Genomic DNA, 22,599 nt, shown 5'->3' on the forward strand with positions numbered 1-22,599 from the left:
AAGACCAGCCTGGCCAACATAATGAAACCCCATCTCTATTAAAAATACAAAAACTTAGCTGTGCATGGTGGCGGGCACCTATAATCTCAGCTACTCGGGAGGCTAAGGCAAGAGAATCATTTGAACCTGGGAGGCAGATGTTGCAGTAAGCTCAGATCACGCCATTGCACTCCAGCCTGGGCAACAAGAGCAGAACTCCATCTCAAAAACAAAACAAAACAAAACAAAACAAAACACTGCTGCCCCCCACTCCCAGAGTCTGCTGTAATTGGTCTAGAAGACAGCATTTTCAAAGTTCCTTGGGTGATTTTCATGTATAGCCAGGTTGAGATTCACTGTCCTTGAAGGCCCCAACACACACTTTGCCCAACTTAATATGACTTATTTAAGATCATCAATTGCTAACTGTCCTCTTGAAGTAATTTTCAGATAATCTACTTCTGTGCTAACTGCTCTGAGTGAAAGGACACCTTACCTTGTTTCTTACTACTTAGGGACCAACACAAGGTCAATATTCCTTGACCTTGAGGGTCAATATTTAAATATTAACTATTAACAATATTTAACTATTTATTCCATTAATATTTATCTTTTTAACTATTCCATTAATATTTAACTATTCCATTAATATTTATCCTAATCAAAAAGCCACTTTAAAAATGAGTCTTTCAATAAGTTATTTATATATTATAGCTTAATTCCTTCTACCTCTCTACTTAACTACTTAATTCCTTGCAAAATGTCTCGTTTTCTTGATCCTGAAAAGAATTTCTAATTGCCTGAGCTATAGGTAAGGTTAAAGATACTCAGCTAGGATCTGTTATGCTAAATGTGAAATTGGCTATGTCTAGTCACACAGAACTCATCTAATTTCATTCTCCTCAACACTTGGTGCTAACTAAATGAAAACCTGATGGCTAAAAGGTAGCTGTAGCTCTCCTTTTTTAAAATCGGCTCTAGTTCCTCTTTATCTGAATCTTCATTTCACTGGACGTACCTGAGGCATAGGCATTTTTATCAAATACTTTGGTCAAAATCAACCTGCATACATGAACATTACTGATATGATGGCAAAGCACACAAACCAAACTGGTAAACGAACAGGTGAAACCAGTCTTTTAAAATAAGTAATTGTTTCTACAGGAATCTAGAATTGCAGGTACTGTAATTCAAAACCAAGCACTTACATTTTCTAGGAGGCAAACAGCAGCAGGATTCCCACGAAATGCTCTTGCTGTGAATGCATCTGCTATGAAAATAGGAAGCTTCATTTTCCTTGCAAGCTGTTTTTGCAAGTTCTCAAAATTGCTGGTAGCCTGCTTTATGTCTTCTTCTTGGGAAAAAAAAAAATCAAAAAGTTAATGTTTTACTTGGTGTCCAGACGCAAAGAACAGTTCCCAGACACAAAGTCAAGCAATTATTCAAACATACTATATTTAAAGTCGTATAATCCCCTAACTTCTTTTTTTTTTTTTGAGACAAAGTCTTTCTCTGTTGCCCAGGCAGGAGTGCCGTAGCACTATCTCGGCTCACTGAAACCTCTGCCTCCCCGGTTCAAGCGATTTTCCTACCTCAGCCTCTCGAGTAGCTGGAATTACAGGCACCCGCCACCACATCTGGCTAATTTCTGTGTTTTTAGTAGCATCAAGGTTTCACAGTGTAGGCCAGGCTGGTCTCAAACTCCTGACCTCAGGTGATCTGCCTTCCTCGGCCTCCAAAAGTGCTGAGATTACAGGCGTGAGTCACTGTGCCCAGCCAATCCCCTAACTTTTTAAAACCTCTAAAATGAAATTCATTTTAAAATACTGGCTAAATTGATTTTTTTCCCATATTTTGTACTGACTTTTCGTATTATACATAGAACTTAGCCGCACAATCATAGTCTTTCTTAGAGTAGCCAGAACTAGCTTAGGCTCTGTTTTTAATGAAGTCCATGAAACGTCCAAGAGGCATGTATGTTGCTTACAGTCTCCCAATGAATATTATTACCCTTTTTTAAAATAATGCATTTTTTAATTTTAAAATATGCTGATTATAATACACTTGGAAAATAAAGACCCATAAGTGCACAAATTAGCAATAACATTATGAATGTTCTGGATGTATAGCTTTTATCAGAATTTTTACCCACTTAACAGTAAATTGCCCCTCTGTATTCACAGGGGATAGATCCCAGGACCCCCTGAGGATACCATAGTCCCACAGATGCTCAAGTCCCTTATATAAAATAGCATAATTGGAGGGCCATTCCAATACAATTGGAAAATACTGTATAGCATGAGTATTTTCCAAAGACACCAAATGCTTCAAAAACATCATTTTAATGATTTACAATATGTTTATGGATATGCTCTAAGTTGTCTACCCATATCCCTTTGGGTGAATATTTAAGTTGTTTCTAATTTTTCACTTATAAAGATAATGCAGTGATCAAACCTGCTGAATGTAAATTTTGTTCTGTGTTCCTGATTATTTTATATATATTCCTAAAAGTGAAATCCCTGGGTCAAAGTGTACAGATGTTTTAACTTAAACAGTTAAATTTATCTGCAGAAAAAGTATACCAATTTAGACAGTATATGAGAGTGTCTGACTAATTGCTAATCTGATAGTTTTTTGTTTTGTTTTGTTTTTTTGAGATGGAGTCTCGCTCTGTCGCCCAGGCTAGAGTGCAATGGCGCGATCTCCACTCACTGCAAGCTCCGCCTCCTCCCGGGTTAACGCCATTCTCCTGCCTCAGCCTCCCTAGAAGCTGGGAGTACAGGCGCCTGCCACCACGCCCAGCTAAATTTTTTTGTATTTTCAGTAGAGATGGGGTTTCACCGTGTTCGTCAGGATGGTCTCGATCTCCTGACCTCATGATCCGCCCGCCTTGGCCTCCCAAAGTGCTGGGATCACAGGCGTGAGCCATGGCACCTGGCCAATCTGATAGATTTTAAAATATCTTGTTTTCATTTGCATTTCTTATTCTTTTTTTTGTTTTGTTTTGAGACAGAGTCTTACTCTGTCACCCAGGCTGGATTGCAGTGGCACAATCTCCATTCACTGCAACCTCTGCCTCCTGGGTTCAAGCGATTCTCCTGCTTCAGCCTTCCAAGTACCTGGGATTACAGGCATGTGCCACCATGCCTGGCTAATCTTTTGGTATTTTTTGTAGAGACGAGGTTTTGCCATGTTGGCCAGGCTGGTCTAGAACTCCTGACTTAAGTGATCCTCCCACCTAGGCCTCCCAAAGTGCTGGTATTACAGGTGTGCCCCACTGCACCTGGCCTGCATGGGGCGTGTGTGTGTGTGTGTGTGTGTGTGTGTTTTGAGACCATTCTCTTGAATTTTAATCTTGGTTCCATGTGCCATGTAAATGTAGGAAAATCTCTTGTCCAAATAGCTTAGTCATTAAACCTGCCTATGGATGTTCCTGCGGAGAGTGAGACATATTTGTCCCTCTGTAATAGTCTTAGTTTGTTTACAGTTTTCCTGTCACCGCAAATTCCTGTTATTCTGTAGTTGTTAGCACAAAAGAGCCCACTTCACAGCCCGGAGCGGTGGCTCACGCCTGTAATCCCAGCACTTTGGGAGGCCGAGGCAGGCAGATCACTTGAGGTCAGGAGTTCGAGACCAGCCTGGCCAATGTGGTGAAACCCATCTCTACCAAAAATATTAAAAAATTAGCCAGGTGTGGTGGCTCATGCCTATAACCCCAGCTACTTGGGAGGCCAAGGCAGGAGAATTGCTTGAACTTGGGAGGCGGAAGTTGCAGTGAGCTGAGATCATGCCACTATACTCCAACCTGGACAATAGAGTGAGATTCTGTCTCAAAAAAAAAAAAAAAAAGAACCCACTTCACTATTGCTTATGACTTCCGCCTCAAAACTAGGCTACTCATTAATAAATATCAGTTGAGTTATTTGAAAAAAATAAATATTGGCCAGGCATGGTGGCTTATGCCTGTAATCCCAGCACTTTGGGAGGCCGAGGCAGGCGGATCATGAGGTCAGGAGATCAAGACCATCCTGGCCAACATGATGAAACCCCGTCTCTACTAAAAATACAAAAATTAGCTGGGCGTGGTGGTGCATGCCTGTAATCCCAGCTACTAGGGAGGCTGAGGCAGGAGAATCACTTGAACAGGGAGTTGGAGGTTGCGGTGAGCCGAGATCACGCCACTGCACTCCAGCCTGGTGACAGAACGAGACTCTGTCTCAAGAAAAAGGAAAGAAAAAGAAAATATAAACATGTAGGCCAGGCAAGGTGGCTCACACCTGTCATCCCAACACTTTGGGAGACTGAGGTGGGTGGATCACTTGAGGTCAGGAGTTCCAGACCAGCCTGGCCAACATGGTGAAACCCCGTCTCTATTAAAAATACAAAAATTAGCCAGGCATGATAGCAGGCACCTGTAATCCCACCTACACAGGAGGCTGAGGCAAGAGAATCGCTTGAACCCAGGAGGCTGAGGTTGCAGTGAGCTGAGATTGTACCACTGCACTCCAGCCTAGGTGACAGAGAGAGACTCTGTCTCAAAAAAAAAAAAAAAAAAAAAGAGAAAAAAAGAAAGAAAATACACTTAATAATAGAGTACTGGCATTCAAAGTGTATCCAAACACCATCTATTTTTTTTCAGTTGGTGAAAAGAAAATAAGTATCAAAAAGCATTACAAAGTGTAAGTAAGTTTTAAATCAAAATCTGAAAGAAAAATTTTCTTTTTACTTTATGGTTTCTTTTAATTGACAGATAAAATAATATTTATCATGTACAATATAATGTTTTTAAGTGTATATATATATACACACACATTGTGAAATCGTTAAATCTAGCTAATTAAGAAATGCATCACCTCACATAATTATTATTTTTGTGATTAAAACACTTAACATCCACTCTCTGCAATTTTCAAGAATACAGTATATTGTCTTATTAACTATAGTCATGGTGCTATACGATAGATCTCTTGAACTTATTCCTCCTATCTACTGTAATTATGTATCCTTTGGCCAGATTTCCCCACCCACTCCCCTCCTCCAACCACCCCTGCCTCTGACAACCACCATTCTACTCTCTACTTCTATGATGTCAACTTTCTTAGATTCCTCAATGAGTGAGATTATGCAGTATTTGTCTTTCTGCATTTGGCTTACTTCACTTAGCATAATGCCTTCCAGGTTCACCCATGTTGATGCAAATGATGGGATTTTCTTCTTTTTATGGCTGAATAATATTCTATTGCATAAATATAGACACTCCTCTACTTTTGATGGGGTTACATCTCAACAAATCCATTGTAAGTTAAAAATATCATAAATTGAAAATGCATTTAATATACCCAACCTACCAAACAATATAGCTTAGCCTAGCCCACCTTAAACATGCTTAGAACACTTAAATTGGTTTTCAGTTGGGCAATCATCTAACACAAAGCCTATTTTATAATAAAGTGCTGAATATCTCATGTAATTTATTGAATACTGAAAATAAAAAGCAAAATGGTTGTATGGGTACACACCATTAACGTATACCGCTGAAAGCACACTGGGCTTTCAGTGTGTTTTCAGTTTGAAGCACTGAACTAAAATTGGCCAGGCGCGGTGGCTCACACCTATAATACCAGCACTTTGGGAGACCAAGGCAGATGGATCACCTGAGGTCAGGAGTTCCAGATTAGCCTGGCCAACATGGTGAAACCCCGTCCTTCTAAACAGTAGTTACTGAGTTTCTTTCTGTTATTGAGTTTCTTTATTTTCTCTCTCTTCCTTTTTTCTTTATCTTTTTTTTTGTTTTTTTTGAGATGGAGTCTCGCTCTGTCCCCCAGGCTGGAGTGCGGTGGCCCAATCTCGGTTCACTGCAAGCTCCACCTCCCGGGCTCACGCCAGTCTCCTGCCTCAGCCTCCCGAGTAGCTGGGACTACAGGCGCCCGCCACCACGCCTGGCTATTTTTTTTTTTGTATTTTTAGTAGAGACGGGGTTTCACCATGTTAGCCAGGATGGTCTCGATCTCCTGACCTCATGATCTGCCCACCTCGGCCCCCCAAAGTGCTGGATTACAGGCGTGAGCCACCAGGCCAGCCGTTTTTTTTAGACAGGGTCTCACTCTGTCACCCAGGCTGGAGTGCAGTGGTGCAATCAATCAGAGTTCACTGCAGCCTTGACCTCCCCAGGCTCAGGTGATTCTCCCACCTCAGCCTCCTGAGTAGCTGGACTACAGGCATGCACCATCACGCCTGACTGATTTTTATATTTATTGTAGAGAGGGGGTCTCGCCATGTTGCCCAGGCTGGTCTCAAACTCCTGGGCTCAAGCGATCTGCCTGCTTTGGCCTGCCAAAGTGCTAGGATTACAGGCATGAGCCAACATGCCTGGCTGAGTTTCTTATATTTTTTGAATATTAATCCCTTATCAGATGTATAATTTGCAAATATTTTCTCCCATTCCATACTTTGTCTCTTCATTCTGTTGATTGTTTCCTTTGCTGTACAGAAGCTTTTTAGTTTAATGTAATCCCATTTGTCTACTTTTTGTTTTGTTGCCTGAAGAAAATTAACTTCTAAATTAGTTTCACCTAGCTACTAATATAGATCTATTCAAATACTATATATGTAGTGTTCAACTACTTTGTGTTTACTTTTATGCATACTTCCTGGACGTCACAGAAGCTCCGAACACCACCTTTGTTAAAATGTTCATAGGTTAGTTCTGAATTCCTCAACCGGATTTATGTTCAAACACCTGATGTTTGGGAATTTTTTCACTTTTCTGCTAAAATTTAGGATTCTCATATTATCATCATGATTTACCATTTACCAAACAAATTTTATGAAAACACTTTGGTGTTAAGACCCACATTCTTGCTCCTCAAAAGCTCAAGGGCCTGGAAGGGACTTCAGAAAATAGTTATAAATTGATATTAAGATGCTTTCTAAATAAGAAAACATGGTTCAGTACTTTGTTTGTAGTGGTAAAACCTTTACCACATGCCAAAAAAAGACAACAACAACAACAAAAAAGCCCTTTTCCATATGCCACAAATTGTTTAGGTTCTTTCTGCTGCTCTATTAAGGAAGCTGTACTTAACAATCAAATTGAACTGGAGGTTTATATTTTAAACTTAATTTGTATTTTTATTTTTACTTATTTATTTATTTGTGGAGACAAAGTCTCACCCTGTCACCCAGGCTGGAGTGCAGGGGCACCATCTTGGCTCACTGCAACCTCTGCCTCCCAGGTTCAAGCGATTCTCCTGCCTCAGCCTCCCAAGTAGCTGGGATTACAGGCGTGCACCACTGCGCCCAGCTAATTTTTGCATTTTTAGTAGAGATGGGGTTTCACTATGTTGGCCAGGCTGGTCTCAAACTCCTTACCTCAGGTGATCCACCCACCTCAGCCTCCCAAAGTGCTGGGATTACAGGCGTGAGCCACCATACCCAGCCTAAACTTAGAATTTGCAGTTTCACAGTTAAAGACTTATGAATCTTTTTATAAAGCACTGGTGGAGTTTTGCTCTATCTTGAAATTAATGAGGAAAACTGGGTCCACATATTCTTTAGGAAAAGACATTATCTGTCACTCTTCCCCTAGTCGATCCTCTCCCCACAACTACACGATAGCCTTGAGAACCACCATCCTGCAATCACCTGATAGCTACTAGAAGGGACAGGATGTGGTTGAAGTCTCTTCAAAGCTGCATTCATAGAGAATTGTCATTTGACTCATCTGGTAGTTTCCTGGAAGACCCTTACTAACAAGGTTTGCCTTTTTTTTTTTTTTTTTTTGAGACAGAATCTCACTCTGTCACCCGGGCTGGAGTGCAGTGGCGCGATCTCGGCTCACTGCAACCTCCGCCTGCCAGGTTCAAGCGATTCTTCTGCCTCAGCCTCCTAAGTAGCTGGGATTACAGGAGCACGACACCACACCAGGTTGATTTTTGTATTATTTTTAATTTAAATTAATTTATTTCTTTGAGACAGAGTCTCACTCTGTTGCCCAGGATGGAATGCAATGGTACGGTCTTGGTTCACTGCAACCTCCACCTCCCGGGTTCAAGCGATTTTCCTGCCTCAACCTCCCAAGTAGTTGGGATTACAGGCACCTGCCACCATGCCCAGCTAGTTTTTGTATTTTTAGTCGAGACGGGGTTTTGCCATGTTGGTCAGGCTGGTCTCGAACTCCTGACCTCAGGTGATCCACCTGCCTCGGCCTCCCAAAGTGCTGGGATCACAGGCGTGAGCCACTACGCCCAGTTGTGGCTTATCTTTATTGACCTGAGTCAAAGCTCACCCAACACAAACAGCCTCTCCTCCAGGGTTGTTTGTCAAAAACAAACAGCAACTGTTTAATAGCACCATGGCTGCCTAAGTCAGTGGATAATAGCTAAGGCAAATGATAGGCTAATCAAAAGTTGATAAGAAATAGCAAGGGAATGAGATGTCCAGAAGGGGTTTTGAAAAGCTCTGATGGCCAGGCATGGTGGCTTGCACCTGTAATCCTACACTTTGGGAGACCTAGAAGGGTGCATGACTTGAGGTCAGGAGTTCAAGACCAGCCTGGCCAACATGGTGAAACCCCGTCTCTACTAAAAATACAAAAATCAGCTGAGCATGGTGGTGTGTGCCTGTTATTCCAGCTACTCGGGAGGTTGAGGCATGAGAACTGGTTGAGCCCAGGAGGCGGGGGTTGCAGTGACCTGAGATCACACCACTGCACTCCATCCTGGGCAGTGACAGAGTAAGACCCTGTCCCATGAAAAACAAAAAAACAAAAAGTTTAGAGATTCGTTGCACAATGATATGAATATACTTATTACTATTGAGTTTAACTTCAAAATGGTTAAGAGGGTAAATATAATGTTAGGTAGTTTTTACCACAATAAAAAAATAAAGTAAATAAAGAGCACCAGTAGACCAGACAAGGTGGCTAGTGCCCATAATCCCAGCCCTTTGGGAGAAAGGTGAGAGAACTGCTTGAGGCCAGAAGTTCAAAACCAGTCTAGGAAACACAGCAAGACCCTGCCTTTATTTAAAAAAAAAAAAAAAAAAAAAAAAAAGCCAGGGAGGGTGGCATGAAAGGTTGAGGCTGGAGGTTCCCTTGAGCTCAGGAGTTGGAGGCTGCAGTGAGATATGATCATGCCACTGCATTGTAGCCTTGGTAACAGAGTGAAATCCTGTCTCAAAAAAAAAAAAAAAAAAAAAAAAAAAGACAACTACATAAAGCAATAGTCATAAATCTGTATTGATGCCCATAAAATGTAAAAAGATATATTTGAATGGCAAGAAAATCACAAACAGGTGAGGTGGGAATGGAGCTATATAAGTGCAGTTTTTTATACTATTAAGTTTCTGTTAATCTAAACTAGATTATTATAAACTTAAATGTTAAATATAATTCTCCAGGCAACCGTTAGAAAATGACTCAAAATATATAGAAAATGAAGTGAGTTGGGTACAGTGGCTCACATCTATAACCCCAACACTGTGGGAGGATGAGGCAAGAGGACTGCTTGAGTCCAGAAGTTCACAGCTGCAGTGAGGTATGATCATATCACTGTACTCCAGCCTAAGCAACAGAGTGAGACTTTGTCTCAAAGAAGAAGAAAGAAAGAGGAAAGAAGAAATGGAGGAAGGAAGGAAGGAAGGAAGGAAGGAAGGAAGGAAGGAAGGAAGGAAGGAAGGAAGGAAGGAAGGAAGGAAGGGATGGAGGGAGGGAAGGAAGGGATGGAGGGAGGGAGGGAGGGAGGGAGGGAGGGAGGGAGGGAGGAGAAGGAAAGAGAAATAACAATGGTACACAAGAAAATATCTAGTTGGGACTAAACTGATGGAGAGTGGAAAAAAATAGGATGAAAATATCAAGTTACCTTAAAAAAGGCAGTAATGCAGGATTAAAAGGAACAACAAAGACATGAGACATATAGAAAACAAACATCAAAATAGCAGTCAGGAACTCTACCTTATCAGTAATTATGTTTAAGTGCTTAAACTCTCCAAACAAAGGGCAAAGATCAGTACAATGCATTTTAAAAAGTAATCTAATTTGCTGGGCATAGTGACTCAGGCCTGTAATCTCAGCACTTTGGGAGGCCAAGGCAGGTAGACTGCTTGAGGCCAGGAGTTCGAGACCAGTCTGGCCAACATGGTGAAACCCCGTCTCTATTAAAAATACAAAAATTGGCCAGGCGCGGTGGCTCATGCCTGTAATCCCAGCACTCTGGGAGGCCGAGGCGGGTGGATCACGAGGTCAGGAAATCGAGACCATCCTGGCTAACACAGTGAAACCCCGTCTCTACTAAAAATACAAACAAATTAGCCGGGCGTTCCGGCGGGCGCCTGTAGTCCCAGTTACTCAGGAGGCTGAGGCAGGAGAATGGCGTAAACCCGGGAGGCGGAGCTTGCAGTGAGCCGAGATGGCGCCACTGCACTCAGGCCTGGGAGACAACTAGACTCCGTCTCAAAAAAAAAAAAAAAAAAAAAAAAAAAAAAAAAAAAAAAAATTAGCCAGGTGTGGTGGTGTGTGCCAGTAAACCCAGCTACTCAGGAGGCTGAGGCAGGAGAATCACTTGAACCTGGAAGGCGGAGCTTGCAGTGAGTTGAGATCACAACGCTTCACTATGGCCTGGGTGACAGAGGAAGACTCCGTCTCAAAAAAAGAAAAAGACAAAACGAAACAAAAAACTAACTAAATGCTTTCCACAAGACACAAACTTTTTTATTTTATTTATTTATTTATTTATTTATTTATTTATTTATTTATTTATTTATTTTGAGATGGAGTCTCGCTCTGTCGCCCAGGCTGGAGTGCAGTGGCCAGATCTCGGCTCACTGCAAGCTCCGCCTCCCAGGTTTATGCCATTCCCCTGCCTCAGTCTCTCAAGTAGCTGGGACTACAGGCACCCGCCACCTCGCCCGGCTAGTTTTTTGGATTTTTTAGTAGAGATGGGGTTTCACTGTGTTAGCTGGGATGGTCTCAACCTCCTGACCTCGTGATCCGCCCGTCTTGGCCTCCCAAAGTGCTGGGATTACAGGCTTGAGCCACCGCGCCCAGCTATTTATTTATTTTTATGTATTTATTTATTTTGAGATGGAGTTTCGCTCTAGCTGCCCCGGCTGGAATGCAGTGGCTGGAATGCAGTGGCACAATCTCGGCTCACAGCAACCTCCGCCTCCAGGGTTCAAGCAATTCTCCTGCCTCAGCCTCTCAAGTAGCTGGGATTACAGGCATGTGGCATCATGCCTGGCTAATTTTGTACTTTTAGTAGCGACCAGGTTTCTCCATGTTGGTCAGGCCGGTCTCAAACTCCTGACCTCAGGTGATCTGCCCGCCTCAGCCCCAAAGTGCTGGGATTACAGGCATGAGCCATTGTGCTCTATCTACCCCCCCTTTTTTTTTTTGAGACAGAGTCTTACTCTGTTGCCCAGGCTGGAGTGCAATGGCACGATCTCAGCTCACTGCAACCTCTGCCTCCGGTGTTTGAGCAATTCTCCTGCCTCAGCCTCCCGAGTAGCTGGGACTACAGGCACGCACCACTACGCCCAGCTAACTTTTGTACTTTTAGCAGAAATGGAGTTTCACCACGTTGGCCAGGCTGGTCTGGAACTCCTGACCTCAGGTGATCCACCCACCTCGGCCTCCCAAAGTGCTGGGATTACAGGCATGAGACACCGACCCCAGCCCCAACCCCTTTTAATATTTTTAGGGTTTTTTTCTTTTCTTTCTTCTTTTTCTTTTCCTTCTTTCTTCTTTCAGTATTTTTGATCAATGGTTGATTAACTCCACAGATACGGGATCCACAGGTACAGAGAACCGACGGTAGCTGGAGATTTCAATGCCTACTTTCAACAGTGGATGAAACAGCTAGACAGAAGATCATCAAGGAAACAGAAGACTTGAGTAACACTATAAACCAACTAGACCCAACAGACGCCTACAGAACACTCCACAACAACAGCAGACAACACTTCTCCTCAAGAGCACATGAAACATTCTCCAGAGTAGGCCATTTGTTAGCCCATAAAAGAAGTCTCAATAAATGTAAAGGGCTGAAATAATAAAAAGCATGTCCCTCAACCACAATAGAATGAAATTACATAACAGATGGGAAAGGAAATTTGGGAAATTCAAAAAAATGTGGAAATTAAACAACATTCTCCAATAGTAAAAAGACCTGGAGCTTCTTGGAGACATGACTGATTGTAGCATAAGTGCAGGGAAAAGAGCTGGTGAGGCTGGAATCTCTTCTAGTACTAGAAAGCAAGCCAGTACTCAAAAAAATAAATAAAAAGGAATACAGGAGTCAACCTGGAAGAGCTCCCAATGGCCTAAGCAAGAACAATTTGAATAACAAAATAAGCAACATAGTATTGGACTATAACCCAAAGATAAAATTAATATCCATAACCCATACTCACATAAATGAAAGACTACATAAATAAATGGAGGAGAAGAGACAAACTTCCTTACAGAATTCCAAATAGCTTATCTAGCTAACTACCTAATCTCCTTTCCAGGAGATGGAGCTTAACTTCCCCTGGACCCTGAGTATGGGCTGCACTCAGTAAGTTGCTTCCAAATAACACAGTATGGAAAGACAGTAAAGAGTAACTTTACAGTGGAGAAACCTAGCAAACACTACCTCAGCCAGGTGATCAAGGTAAAGAGTCATGTTATTACCATGTGAAGAGGATGGCACTTTACCTCTGTGGTTTTCCTCCCAAGAATCTATAACCCCTGTCTAATTCTGAGAAAAACATCAGAAAAACCCCAAATTGAAGGATATTCCACAAAATACCTGACCAACAGATGCTAAGGAGACATGATGATAATGTAATGTGGTATCCTGGATGGGATCCTGGAACAGAAAAAGGACATTAGGGGAAAACTACTGAGCTCTACCTAAAATTTGGAGTTTAGTTAATAGCAATGGATCAGAGCTGGGCATGGTGGCTCACAACTGTAATCCTAGCACTTCGGGAGGCTTAGGTAGAAGGATCACTGGAGTCCAGGAGTTCGAGACCAGGCTGGGCAACATACAGAGATCTCGTCTTGACAAAAAATTAAAAAAAAAAAAAAAACAGGCTTGGTGGCACACACCTGCAGTCCCAGCTACTTGGGAGGCTAAGGCAGGAGGACTGCTTGAGCCTGGGAGGTCGAGGCTGCAATGAACCATGATTGTACCACTGCACTCCAGACTGGGTGACACAGTGAGACCCTGTCTCAAAAAAAAAAAAAAAGGTAATGGACCAGTGTAATTTCATAACTTGTGACAAATGTAGCATAGCTACTACCATCAATGTAAGACTTGTTTTGTTTTGTTTTTTTTGAGACAGGGCCTCACTCTGTTGCCCAGGCTGGAGTGCAGCGGTAGAATCATAGCTCACTGCAACCTTGGACAGGCTCAAGTGAGCCTCTCCGTTAACTGGGACTAGAGGCACACACCACCACATCTGGCTAATTAAAAAAAAAAAACAAAAAAAAAACAATTGTTAGCAGAAATGAGATCTCACTATGTTGCTCAGTCTGGTCTCAAACTCCTGGTCTCAAGCAATCCTCCCTCCTTGGCCTCCCAAAGTGCTGGGATTACAGGTGTGAGCCACTGTGCCAGCCAAATATAAGATGCTAACAGAGGAAACTGAGTGAGCCACATATAGGAACTCTATGTAATATCTTTGCAATTTTTCTGTAAATCTACAACTATTCCAAAATCTAAATTTTTTTTTTTTTTTTTTAAATGATCTGAGGCCTGCCAATAGCCATGGGAGTGAGTTTTTAAGCAGATCCTACCCTAGTTAACCCTTGAGATAACTGTAGGTCCAGCTGACGCTTTAATTATACCTTTATAAGAGACCCTAGGCTGGGCATGGGATGGCTCACACATGTAATCCTAGCACTTTGGGACACCAAAGTGGGTGGATCACATGAGGTCAGGGGTTCAAGACCAGCTGGGCCAACATGGGGAAAACCCATCTCTACTAAAAATACAAAAATTAGCCAGGCTTCATGGAGCACGCCTGTAATCCCAGCTACTCAGGAGGCTGAGGCAGGAGAACAGCTTGAACCCAGGAGGCAGAGGTTGCAGTGAGCTGAGATGGCACCACTGCACCCCAGCCTGAAGGACAGAGGGAGACTCCATCTCAAAAAAGAAGAAAAAGAGATCCTGGGCTAGAAGCATTCAGCTAAGCTGCCCCAAGATTTCTGACCCACAGAAATTGTGAAATAATAAAAGTTTGTTGTTTTAAGCTGTTAAGTTTTGGAGCAATCTGTTACACGGCAATAATAACTAATAGAGTATACTTCCTTTCACGTAGAATATTCAGAAGTATCCCCCACAAAAACAGTGGGACAATTTGCATTCCATTTGTTTGACAGTTATATTTTTCATTGTAAATAATAAATTCTCATTCTGGTTTTTACAACAGATTCCACAGCAAATTTACTTAGCCTAAGGCCATCCCAAAAAACTTATTTTGAAGTATAAAAGCAAAATATATGTCAATGAATGCCAAATCTACATTCCTATCCCAGATTAATTTCCTACTAGACACATTCACTCAGACAGTACATGGCATCTCAAAATCAACACACCCAATATTCCTGTATTTCCTATGTCAGTTACAATTCTCAGCATCCAACCCTAAGCCAAAAATAATTCATCCTTGACCTCTTTTTACTCACCCATGCACAGGCTCTCTACTCAAGCACTAAACCCTGCTGATAAATAGCTCCTAAATTTTTCTTTTTTCTTTCTTTTTTTTTTTTTGAGATGGAGCTGGGACTACAGGTATGCGCCACCATGCCTTGCTCTGTTGCCAGGCTAGAGTGCAGTGGTGCAATCTCAGCTCACTGCAACCTCTGCCTCCCGGGTTCAAGCGATTCTCCTGCCTCAGCCTCCCAAGTAGCTGGGATAACAGGTGCCTGTGTAACAGGTGCGTGCCACCATGCCCAGCTAATTTTTGTATTTTTTGTAGAGATGGGGTTTCACCATGTTGGCCAGGATGGTCTCGATCTCTTGACCTCGTGATCCACCCGCCTTGGCCTCCCAAAGTGCTGGGATTACAGGTGTGAGCCACTGTGCCCAGCCAAATATTTCTTAAAGAGAGCCTCCTGTATCTATCCCTAATACCATTGCTCTAGTTTAAGTGCTTATCATCTCTACTGGTCCTTCTCCTAGTCTTCTCTCTTCTTACCCTCCCAGTATCTACCCTCCACACTTATTTATTTATTTATTTATTTAGAGACAGGGTCTCACTTGCCCAGACTGGAGTGCAGTGGCACAATCTTGGCTCACTGCAGCCTCCGCTTATCATCTCTACTGGTCCTTCTCCTAGCCTTCTCTCTTCTTACCCTCCCAATATCTACCCTCCACACTTTATTTATTTATTTATTTATTTATTTATTTATTTGGAGACAAGGGTCTCACCTGCTCAGACTGGAGTGCAGTGGCACAATCTCGGCTCACCGCAGCCTCCACCTCACAGGCTCAAGCAATTCTCCTGCCTCAGCCTCCCAAGCAGCTAGGATTACAGGCATGCGCCACTACTGCCCGGCTAATTTTTGTATTTTTAGTACAGACAGGGTTTCACCATGTTGGCCAGGCTGGTCTTGAACTCCTGACCTCAAATGATCCACCTGCCTTGGCCTCCCAAAGTGCTAGGATTACAGGTGTGAGCCATCACACCCGGCCAACTCTCCACACTTTAATCAGAACTATCTAATTAAAACACTACATTGGGTTAGGCACAGTTGCTCACGCCTGTAATCCCAGCACTTTGGGAGGCCGAGACAGGCAGATCACGAGGTCAGGAGTTCAAGACCAGCCTAGCCAACATGGTGAAACGCTGTTTCTACTGAAAATACAAAAATTAGCTGGGTGTGGTGGCAGGCACCTGTAATCCCAGCTACTCAGGAGGCTGAGGCAGGAGAATTGCTTGAACCTGGGAGGCGGAAGCTGCAGTGAGCCGAGATTGTGCCACTGCACTCCAGCCTGGATGACAAAGCAAGACTCCATCTCGGGGGAAAAAACAAAACAAAACAAAACAAAAACCCACTACATTGGCCAGGCGTGGTGGCTCATGCCCATAATCCCAGCACTCTGTGTGGCCAAGGCAGGTGGATCACTTGAGGTGAGGAGTTTGAGACCAGCCTGGCCAACATGGTGAAACCCCGTGTCTACCTAAAGATACAAAAATTAGCCAGGCATGGTGGTGTATGCCTGTAATCCCTGCTACTCAGGAGGCTAAGGCAGGAGAATTACTTGAACCTGGGAGGCAAAGGTTGCAATGAGCTGAGATCATGCCACTGCACTCAAGCCTGGGAAACACAGTGAGACTCCATCTCAAAAACAATACAAAAAAAACCCAAAAAAACACTACATTGATCATCAATCTTAAAATTCAAGCTCCATAGGGTAGCACACAAACTTCTCCAAGATCTGGTTCATATCTACTTCCTTATTTTACAATGTTTCGCCTGCTTAGAGTTTCCACTTCTGCCAAGTTATTTTGTACATCCATGCCTTGGATCTTACTGCGTCCTCAACTGTAAATGCTTTTCCTATTTTTCATTGCCCAGCTAAATATTACTTATCCTCCAACACTTAGCTCAGGAGTTGTCTCCTTCAGAAAGCTTTCTCTGAAGCCCTAGACTGTGTGAATGGCCAGATTCTATGCTCCCCAAATACTCTGTGCTTACCCTATTTTATCACTTGCTATAGTTTAATGTAATGGAATGTATCTGTATGCTCTCTTGAAAGTCAGGGACAGGTTCGCATTATGTACTTGCATTTTTTCTTTTTCTTTTTTTTTTAGCTCATCCAACATTATAGAATGTACTTGGTTTTTTATTTTGTTTTTGTTTTCTGAGACAGAGTCTTGTTGTTGCAGAGGTTGGAGTGCAGTGGCACGATCTCAGCTCACTACAACCTCTGCCTCCCAAGTAGCTGGGCCTACAGGTGTGCAGCATCATGCCCAGTTAATTATTTTTGTATTTTTAGTAGAGACGTGGTCTCACCATGTTGCCCAGGCTGAGCTTGAACTCCTGACCTCAAGTGATCCGCCAGCTTCGGCCTCCTAGAGTGCTGGGATTACAGGCATGAGCCGCTGTGCCAAGCTGTACTTGTAGTTTTTATGGATGGATGGAAACATATGCTGACCTACTAGGAATTCAGTAATGCTCTCAAATCAATTTCCATTTATTAATAACAGCTGCATCTGCCTATATTGGAAAATCAGCAGTACATTACATGTGAAATATTATTTATTCTGCCCACAGAATAGTTCATATGAGTTACAGATTTCACTGAAATAATTTCCTAGCTCCCAATATAGTTCTTAGGATACTGTACTTACTTTAAAAATTCTATTAAATTCACTGTTATTAAATGAGTTTAGCAGGAATGAACCAGATTCATTAACAATGCTCTGACAAACACAAATAAATAAAACAGCATGGAACTAGAATTAACATTATTTCAATTACTAATCTCCAATAACCTAACAACCCATTTTAGAGATTAAGAAACTGAGGTGGCCAGGCATGGTGGCTCATGCCTGTAATCCCAGCACTTTGGGAAGCTGAGGTGGGCAGATCACGAGGTCAAGAGATCGAGACCATCCCCGCCACATGGTGAAACCCAGTCTCTACCAAAACTATAAAAATTAGCTGGGTGTGGTGGCACATGCCTGTAATCCCAGCTACTCGGGAGGCTGAGGCAAGAGAATCGCTTGAACCAGGGAGTCGAGAGTTGCAGTAAGCCGAGATCGCGCCACTGGCAACAGAGCAAGACTCCACCTCAAAAAACAAAAAAAAAAAACTGGGGTTCAGAAAAGTTAACTGGTTCAGAATCAATTCACTGGTAGCTAGTGTCAGAACTGGGACTCCCTGATTACGAAGTCAAGTCTAAGTTTTGCCATTTACTTTTTTGGTAAACTTTGAAACATTACTTTATCTCCTGGTTTTTTCATTTCTTGGTCCATGAAACAATAACTTTGCAAGACTGCAGTGAAAATGAATTACTTACTGCCCCCAGTGTGACCATCGTTATTGTCTGTAGACTGAAAAACATAGGTATATGAATAACAAGAGCTATATTTTTATCTACCACCAAGAAGCTTAAAATCTGGTTGGGGCCGGGCGCTCTGGCTCACGCCTGTAATCCCAGCATTTTGGGGAGGCTGAGGCAGGTGGATCACGAGGTCAAGAGTTCAAGACCAGCCTGACCAACATGGTGAAACCCCATCTCTACTAAACATACAAATATTAGCTGGGCGTGGTCACGCATGCTTGTAATCCCAGCTACTCAGGAGGCTGAGGCAGAAGAATTGCTTGAACCCAGGAGGCGGAGGTTGCAGGGAGCCGAGATCATGCCACTGTACTCCAGCCTGGGCGACAGAGCAAGATTCCACCTCAAAAAAAAAAAAAAAATCATGTTGGGGGAAATGGTCTATTACCGTATTATCAATGCTGTATTTTCGAAGTTATTAATGTGCTTATGACATATGAAAAGCAGTATAATAATTTGATTTCAATTATTTAAGTAGCTATCTTTTTAAGCCGCTTCCCCTAGCCTTCACAGCAATTCACTGGAACAAAAAGAATGTTTATTTTCAAAAATTAGAGAAAAAATGTGTTTAGGTGCTTTCTTCCTTTTGAGTTTTCATTTGTTTACTTAGTATAATTATTAAGATTGAATAGGTCTTTTGGTTGCCAGATTCACAAAGAACACTTAGGTGACTCAGAGAAACAAAAAAATATCAAGAATATAAACTGTGTAATTCAGCCTTGTCTTGAGAAACAATGTTGAACCATAGTAAAGGAGATCAGTGTTTTCTAAAGACAATAGATATAGGATGTAAACCAAAGAATAAGCATTTCACAGTCTTACACAAACTTAGTGTTTAAAAGGTATTAACTACCTTAATTAGATGAGATTTAGTGGATTTTGTTACATTTTTTAGCTTATTTGCTTTTCATATAGGCAAAAGATTATGATAATCCAGTTTTTATGGTACTTTACAATGCCATTGGGGATATGTGAACAAATATCTTAACCAAATTTTCGTTTATGTGCCTTCCCTCCCCCCCAAGGGTGTAATCTCTTTCCATTTCTCTTTCTTTTTTTCTCTCAGGCTCTGCACAGAATTTTCCTCTCCTCTTCAACCTGATAGTGTAACACATGATCACGTGTTCGTTGTCTTGTTTTCCTCTGGGTCGCATGGGTACTTCTATTTCCTTTTCCTTTTTCATCTTTTCTCTCATTATGGTCTCTAACAAGATCCTCTCCAGGGTCCCTCTGATCTCTATGCTAACAGGAAAGCACTGGAATGATGGAAAGGAAGACAAAGAAAGTCCCAAAAGCAGCTGGGAGTCCTTGGTTCTAACCATCTCTATGGAAACAATCCCACAGAGATAGGTCTGGAAACAATTCTGTAGGGATCACTGGAGCAGTGGTGAGCCAGTCTCACCAAGCCTTATTTACAGGATACAACTTGCAAATGGGAATAGTTGACAAGATTTTGTTGTTGTTGTTGTTGTTTTAAGAGAAGTAGTAAAGTAGGAAGCCAAATAAAATGTACATTTATGCCTATATAGCATTTTGTTTTTTGTTTTGAGACGGAGACTCGTTCTGTCACCCAGGCTGGAGTGCAGTGGCACGATCTCGGCTCACTGCAACCTCTGCCCCACCAGGTTCAAGCAATTCTTGTGCCTCAGTCTCCCAAGTAGCTGAGATTATAGGCATGTGCCACCATGCCCAGCTAATTTTTGTAGTTTTAGTAGAGACAGAGTTTCACTATGTTGGTCAGGTTGGTCTCAAACTCCTGACCTCACGTGATCCACCTGCCTCAGCCTCCCAAAGTGCTGGGATTACAGGCATGAGCCACCACACCCAGCCTATATAGTGTATTTTTTAACTCAAAACTTCCTACTGTAACAATAAAAAGGCAAAGGGAATGTGTAAACCAATTTCAAGTCCTTCCTGAGCATGCACATTGGCAAAGAGTGCGTAATCCAAAGAAACTATGGCAAGCAAGCAAGCAAGCAGCAGTTTGGTAGTGAAAAATCATTCATGTCATTAGAATGATTTTCAGATTGTGACCCATAACCACACAAAATATGCGGCAGGAATGCCAAATTCAGTCAGGCAGTAAAACAAATAGAATTCAAGCAAGGAGTGAAGGAGATTACAGAATTCCATCTACCAAATCAGTTTGAAAGACCGAAAGGATAAAAATAGCCATGTAACTTGAACCCAGGAGGACCAAGGGAAGAACTCCATCAGAATTGTGGGAGCTTAGAGTCTTATTAATACAGCAATTATTTTTTTAAAAGGAGGGAGAGGGGTTGGGACTCACAGTGTCAGTGATAATGGGACTATAAAGTTTCAGGCCTGTTCAAAAAGTCTCCAGCCAATAAGCTAGTAACCACAGGTCTCCTGAAATGGTAACTCCAGTGTTAATTAGGTGACATAACCTCAATTTTCCAAAAACGATGTCTGTTTCCTTAAGTTATAGATATTTGTAACCTCACGAAGGTTCATAGTGTTTTAAGACCCTGGCCCTTGGGTAAAACCATATGGGCTCCAATTCTAGCTCTACCACTCAACTGTGTGACCTTGGGCAACTATTTTCACTTCTCTAGGACTTAGGCACTTCATCTATAAAATGAAGATACTTATTTTTCAGGGTTGTAAGAGTACAGTGTGTAGGTTATGCTACACACTATACTCAATTTGCTGACTCTTTACAACCCTGAAAAATAAATATGAGCCATTGTTATCACAGCATCCTTGTTTGGTTTTCCATCTCTTTTGTGATAACACTGTCCTTTCTGCCTTCCACTCAGTACTTTTAGGGAGTGGGCCATTGTGGGTATGTGAGCACCATGTTCTTACTGCCCCACACTCGTCTTAGGCAGGTTTGAGGATGAATTAAAGCCTTAAAATGTCTTACATCCTACACACCGCAGATCTCATGGGAGAAAAAATTATACATCCTCCTACGTTGCTAACACCTCTCACCCTACCTCCAACAGACTTCCCAATGTCTGTACCACAAAGTTCAAAGTCTTTTGGCCAGACATTGAAGACTATCTACAATCTAGCCTCACCCACATTTCTAACATTATGCCATCTTCCTGACGCTTTGCACTGGAACTTGCACTGATTTTTTTTGTGTGTGGGAGGGTGTGGGACGGAGTCTCGCTCGGTCACCAAGGCTGGAGTGCAGTGGTGCGATCTCGGCTCACTACAAGCTCCACCTCCTGGGTCCACTCCATTCTCCTGCCTCAGCCTCCTGAGTAGCTGAGACTACAGGGGCAAGCCACCTACGCTCGGCTAATTTTTTTTTTTTTTTTTTTTTTAGTAGAGACAGGATTTCACCGTGTTAGCCAGGATGAACTTGCACTGATCTCTTTCCCAGGCTTCCCCTTAACTCTTCGCGCAGAAATTCGGGGTTTTTTTGTTGTTGTTGTTTTTGAGACAAGGTCGCCCAGGCTGGAGCGCACTGGTGCAATCACGACTCACTGCAGCCTCAACCTCCAGGGCACAAACCATCCTCTTGCCCAGCCTCCCGAGTAGCTGGGACTACTCGGGAGTCCCATCTACTCCCGTGCGCTGCCATCACGCCCAGCTAATCTTTGTATTTTTTGTAGAGACAGCGCCTCACTATGTTGCCCAGGCTGGTCTCCAACCCTTAGGCTCAAGCGATCCTCCCGCCTCGGCCTCTCAAAGGCGTGAGCCACGGCGGCCGGCCTTTTTTGGAACTTAAAAAAAAGGCCATAATGTGTCATTAAGAACCTTAGTGGCATGACTGCAAAACCAAAATGTACTTATTAGGTGTCACCTGGAAGCGCAATTTTCAACAACGCAAAACTATAGAAAACAACCCAACGTCGGCCTCCACAGGCTAATCAGTCCCCGAGGCACTGACGGCGGGAGAGATGAAAATGCGAAGGCCAGAGGAGAAAGAGAGGAAGGATTTGCAGAGAGAACGGAAACGTGTACAGGAATTCACCCAAGAAACCCGGGTCCCGCGTGGCGCACCGGGACGAAGCGCGCTGGGGGACGGCCAGCAGCTCCGGGCCAGAAGGAGGCGGACACCCAGCCCGAGAGCCGAAATCGGCCTCGGTGGACGTTTTCATCTTCGCGGCCCAGAAACACTTCTATTTTTCACTGCACAATGCAAACATGGTGGACCAGAAAATCCGCCCCGCGTCTGCCGGCCGAACCACGTGGCGCCCTTTCCGCGCCGTCGATGCCGAGCAAGGGCAAGGCCCTCACGGAATTTGTTCACGGTGGGGGCAGATCACTGGAGAACTTCTCCAGACCGCGACAGCACAGTTCCTTCTACACACTGGCAGAACTTTCATTGCCATCGCCCCGAGGCGGCAGAATGGTATGCCCTGAAAACTGGATGGTTCTACCGTAAGCAAGAAAGACTGCACACACGACAGCTCTTTACCTGGACCAGCCTCTGCTCTGTCTACCTCGCCCCCAACAGCTGGGCAGCCCACCACCGCGCAGGCGCGTTTCGTGCTGCCAGCGCAAGGCGAACCTGACTTTCCCGTCTCGCGAGAGTGGGGCCGGCCGCCTTCGCAGTTCTCGCTCCGCCCCCCACTTCTTGCTC

The 22,599-nt window shown here is 43.1% G+C and overlaps 1 protein-coding gene across 5 annotated transcripts in view; it reads right to left on the reverse strand.

Moving 5' to 3' along the window:
* LOC105466122 (phenazine biosynthesis like protein domain containing) overlaps window positions 1-22,599 on the reverse strand; it is a 46,031-nt gene that overhangs the window by 22,552 nt on the left and 880 nt on the right. For 2 of the 5 annotated variants that reach the window (XM_011715086.3, XM_011715081.3), the window contains exons 1-2: window positions 22,435-22,563; window positions 1,188-1,333 (exon numbers count right to left, since the gene is read on the reverse strand). In XM_011715086.3, coding sequence (XP_011713388.1) covers window positions 1,188-1,271 — 84 coding nt within the window. In that variant the 5' untranslated portion in view covers window positions 1,272-1,333; window positions 22,435-22,563. Of the gene's footprint in view, window positions 1-1,187; window positions 1,334-22,434; window positions 22,564-22,599 lie in introns of those variants that run through there. The other 3 variants (XM_011715082.3, XM_011715084.2, XM_011715083.2) reach the window with 3 other exon arrangements.

This window comes from Macaca nemestrina, chromosome 9 (assembly GCF_043159975.1).
Source record: "Macaca nemestrina isolate mMacNem1 chromosome 9, mMacNem.hap1, whole genome shotgun sequence".
In the NCBI taxonomy this organism is placed as follows: Eukaryota; Metazoa; Chordata; class Mammalia; order Primates; family Cercopithecidae; genus Macaca; species Macaca nemestrina.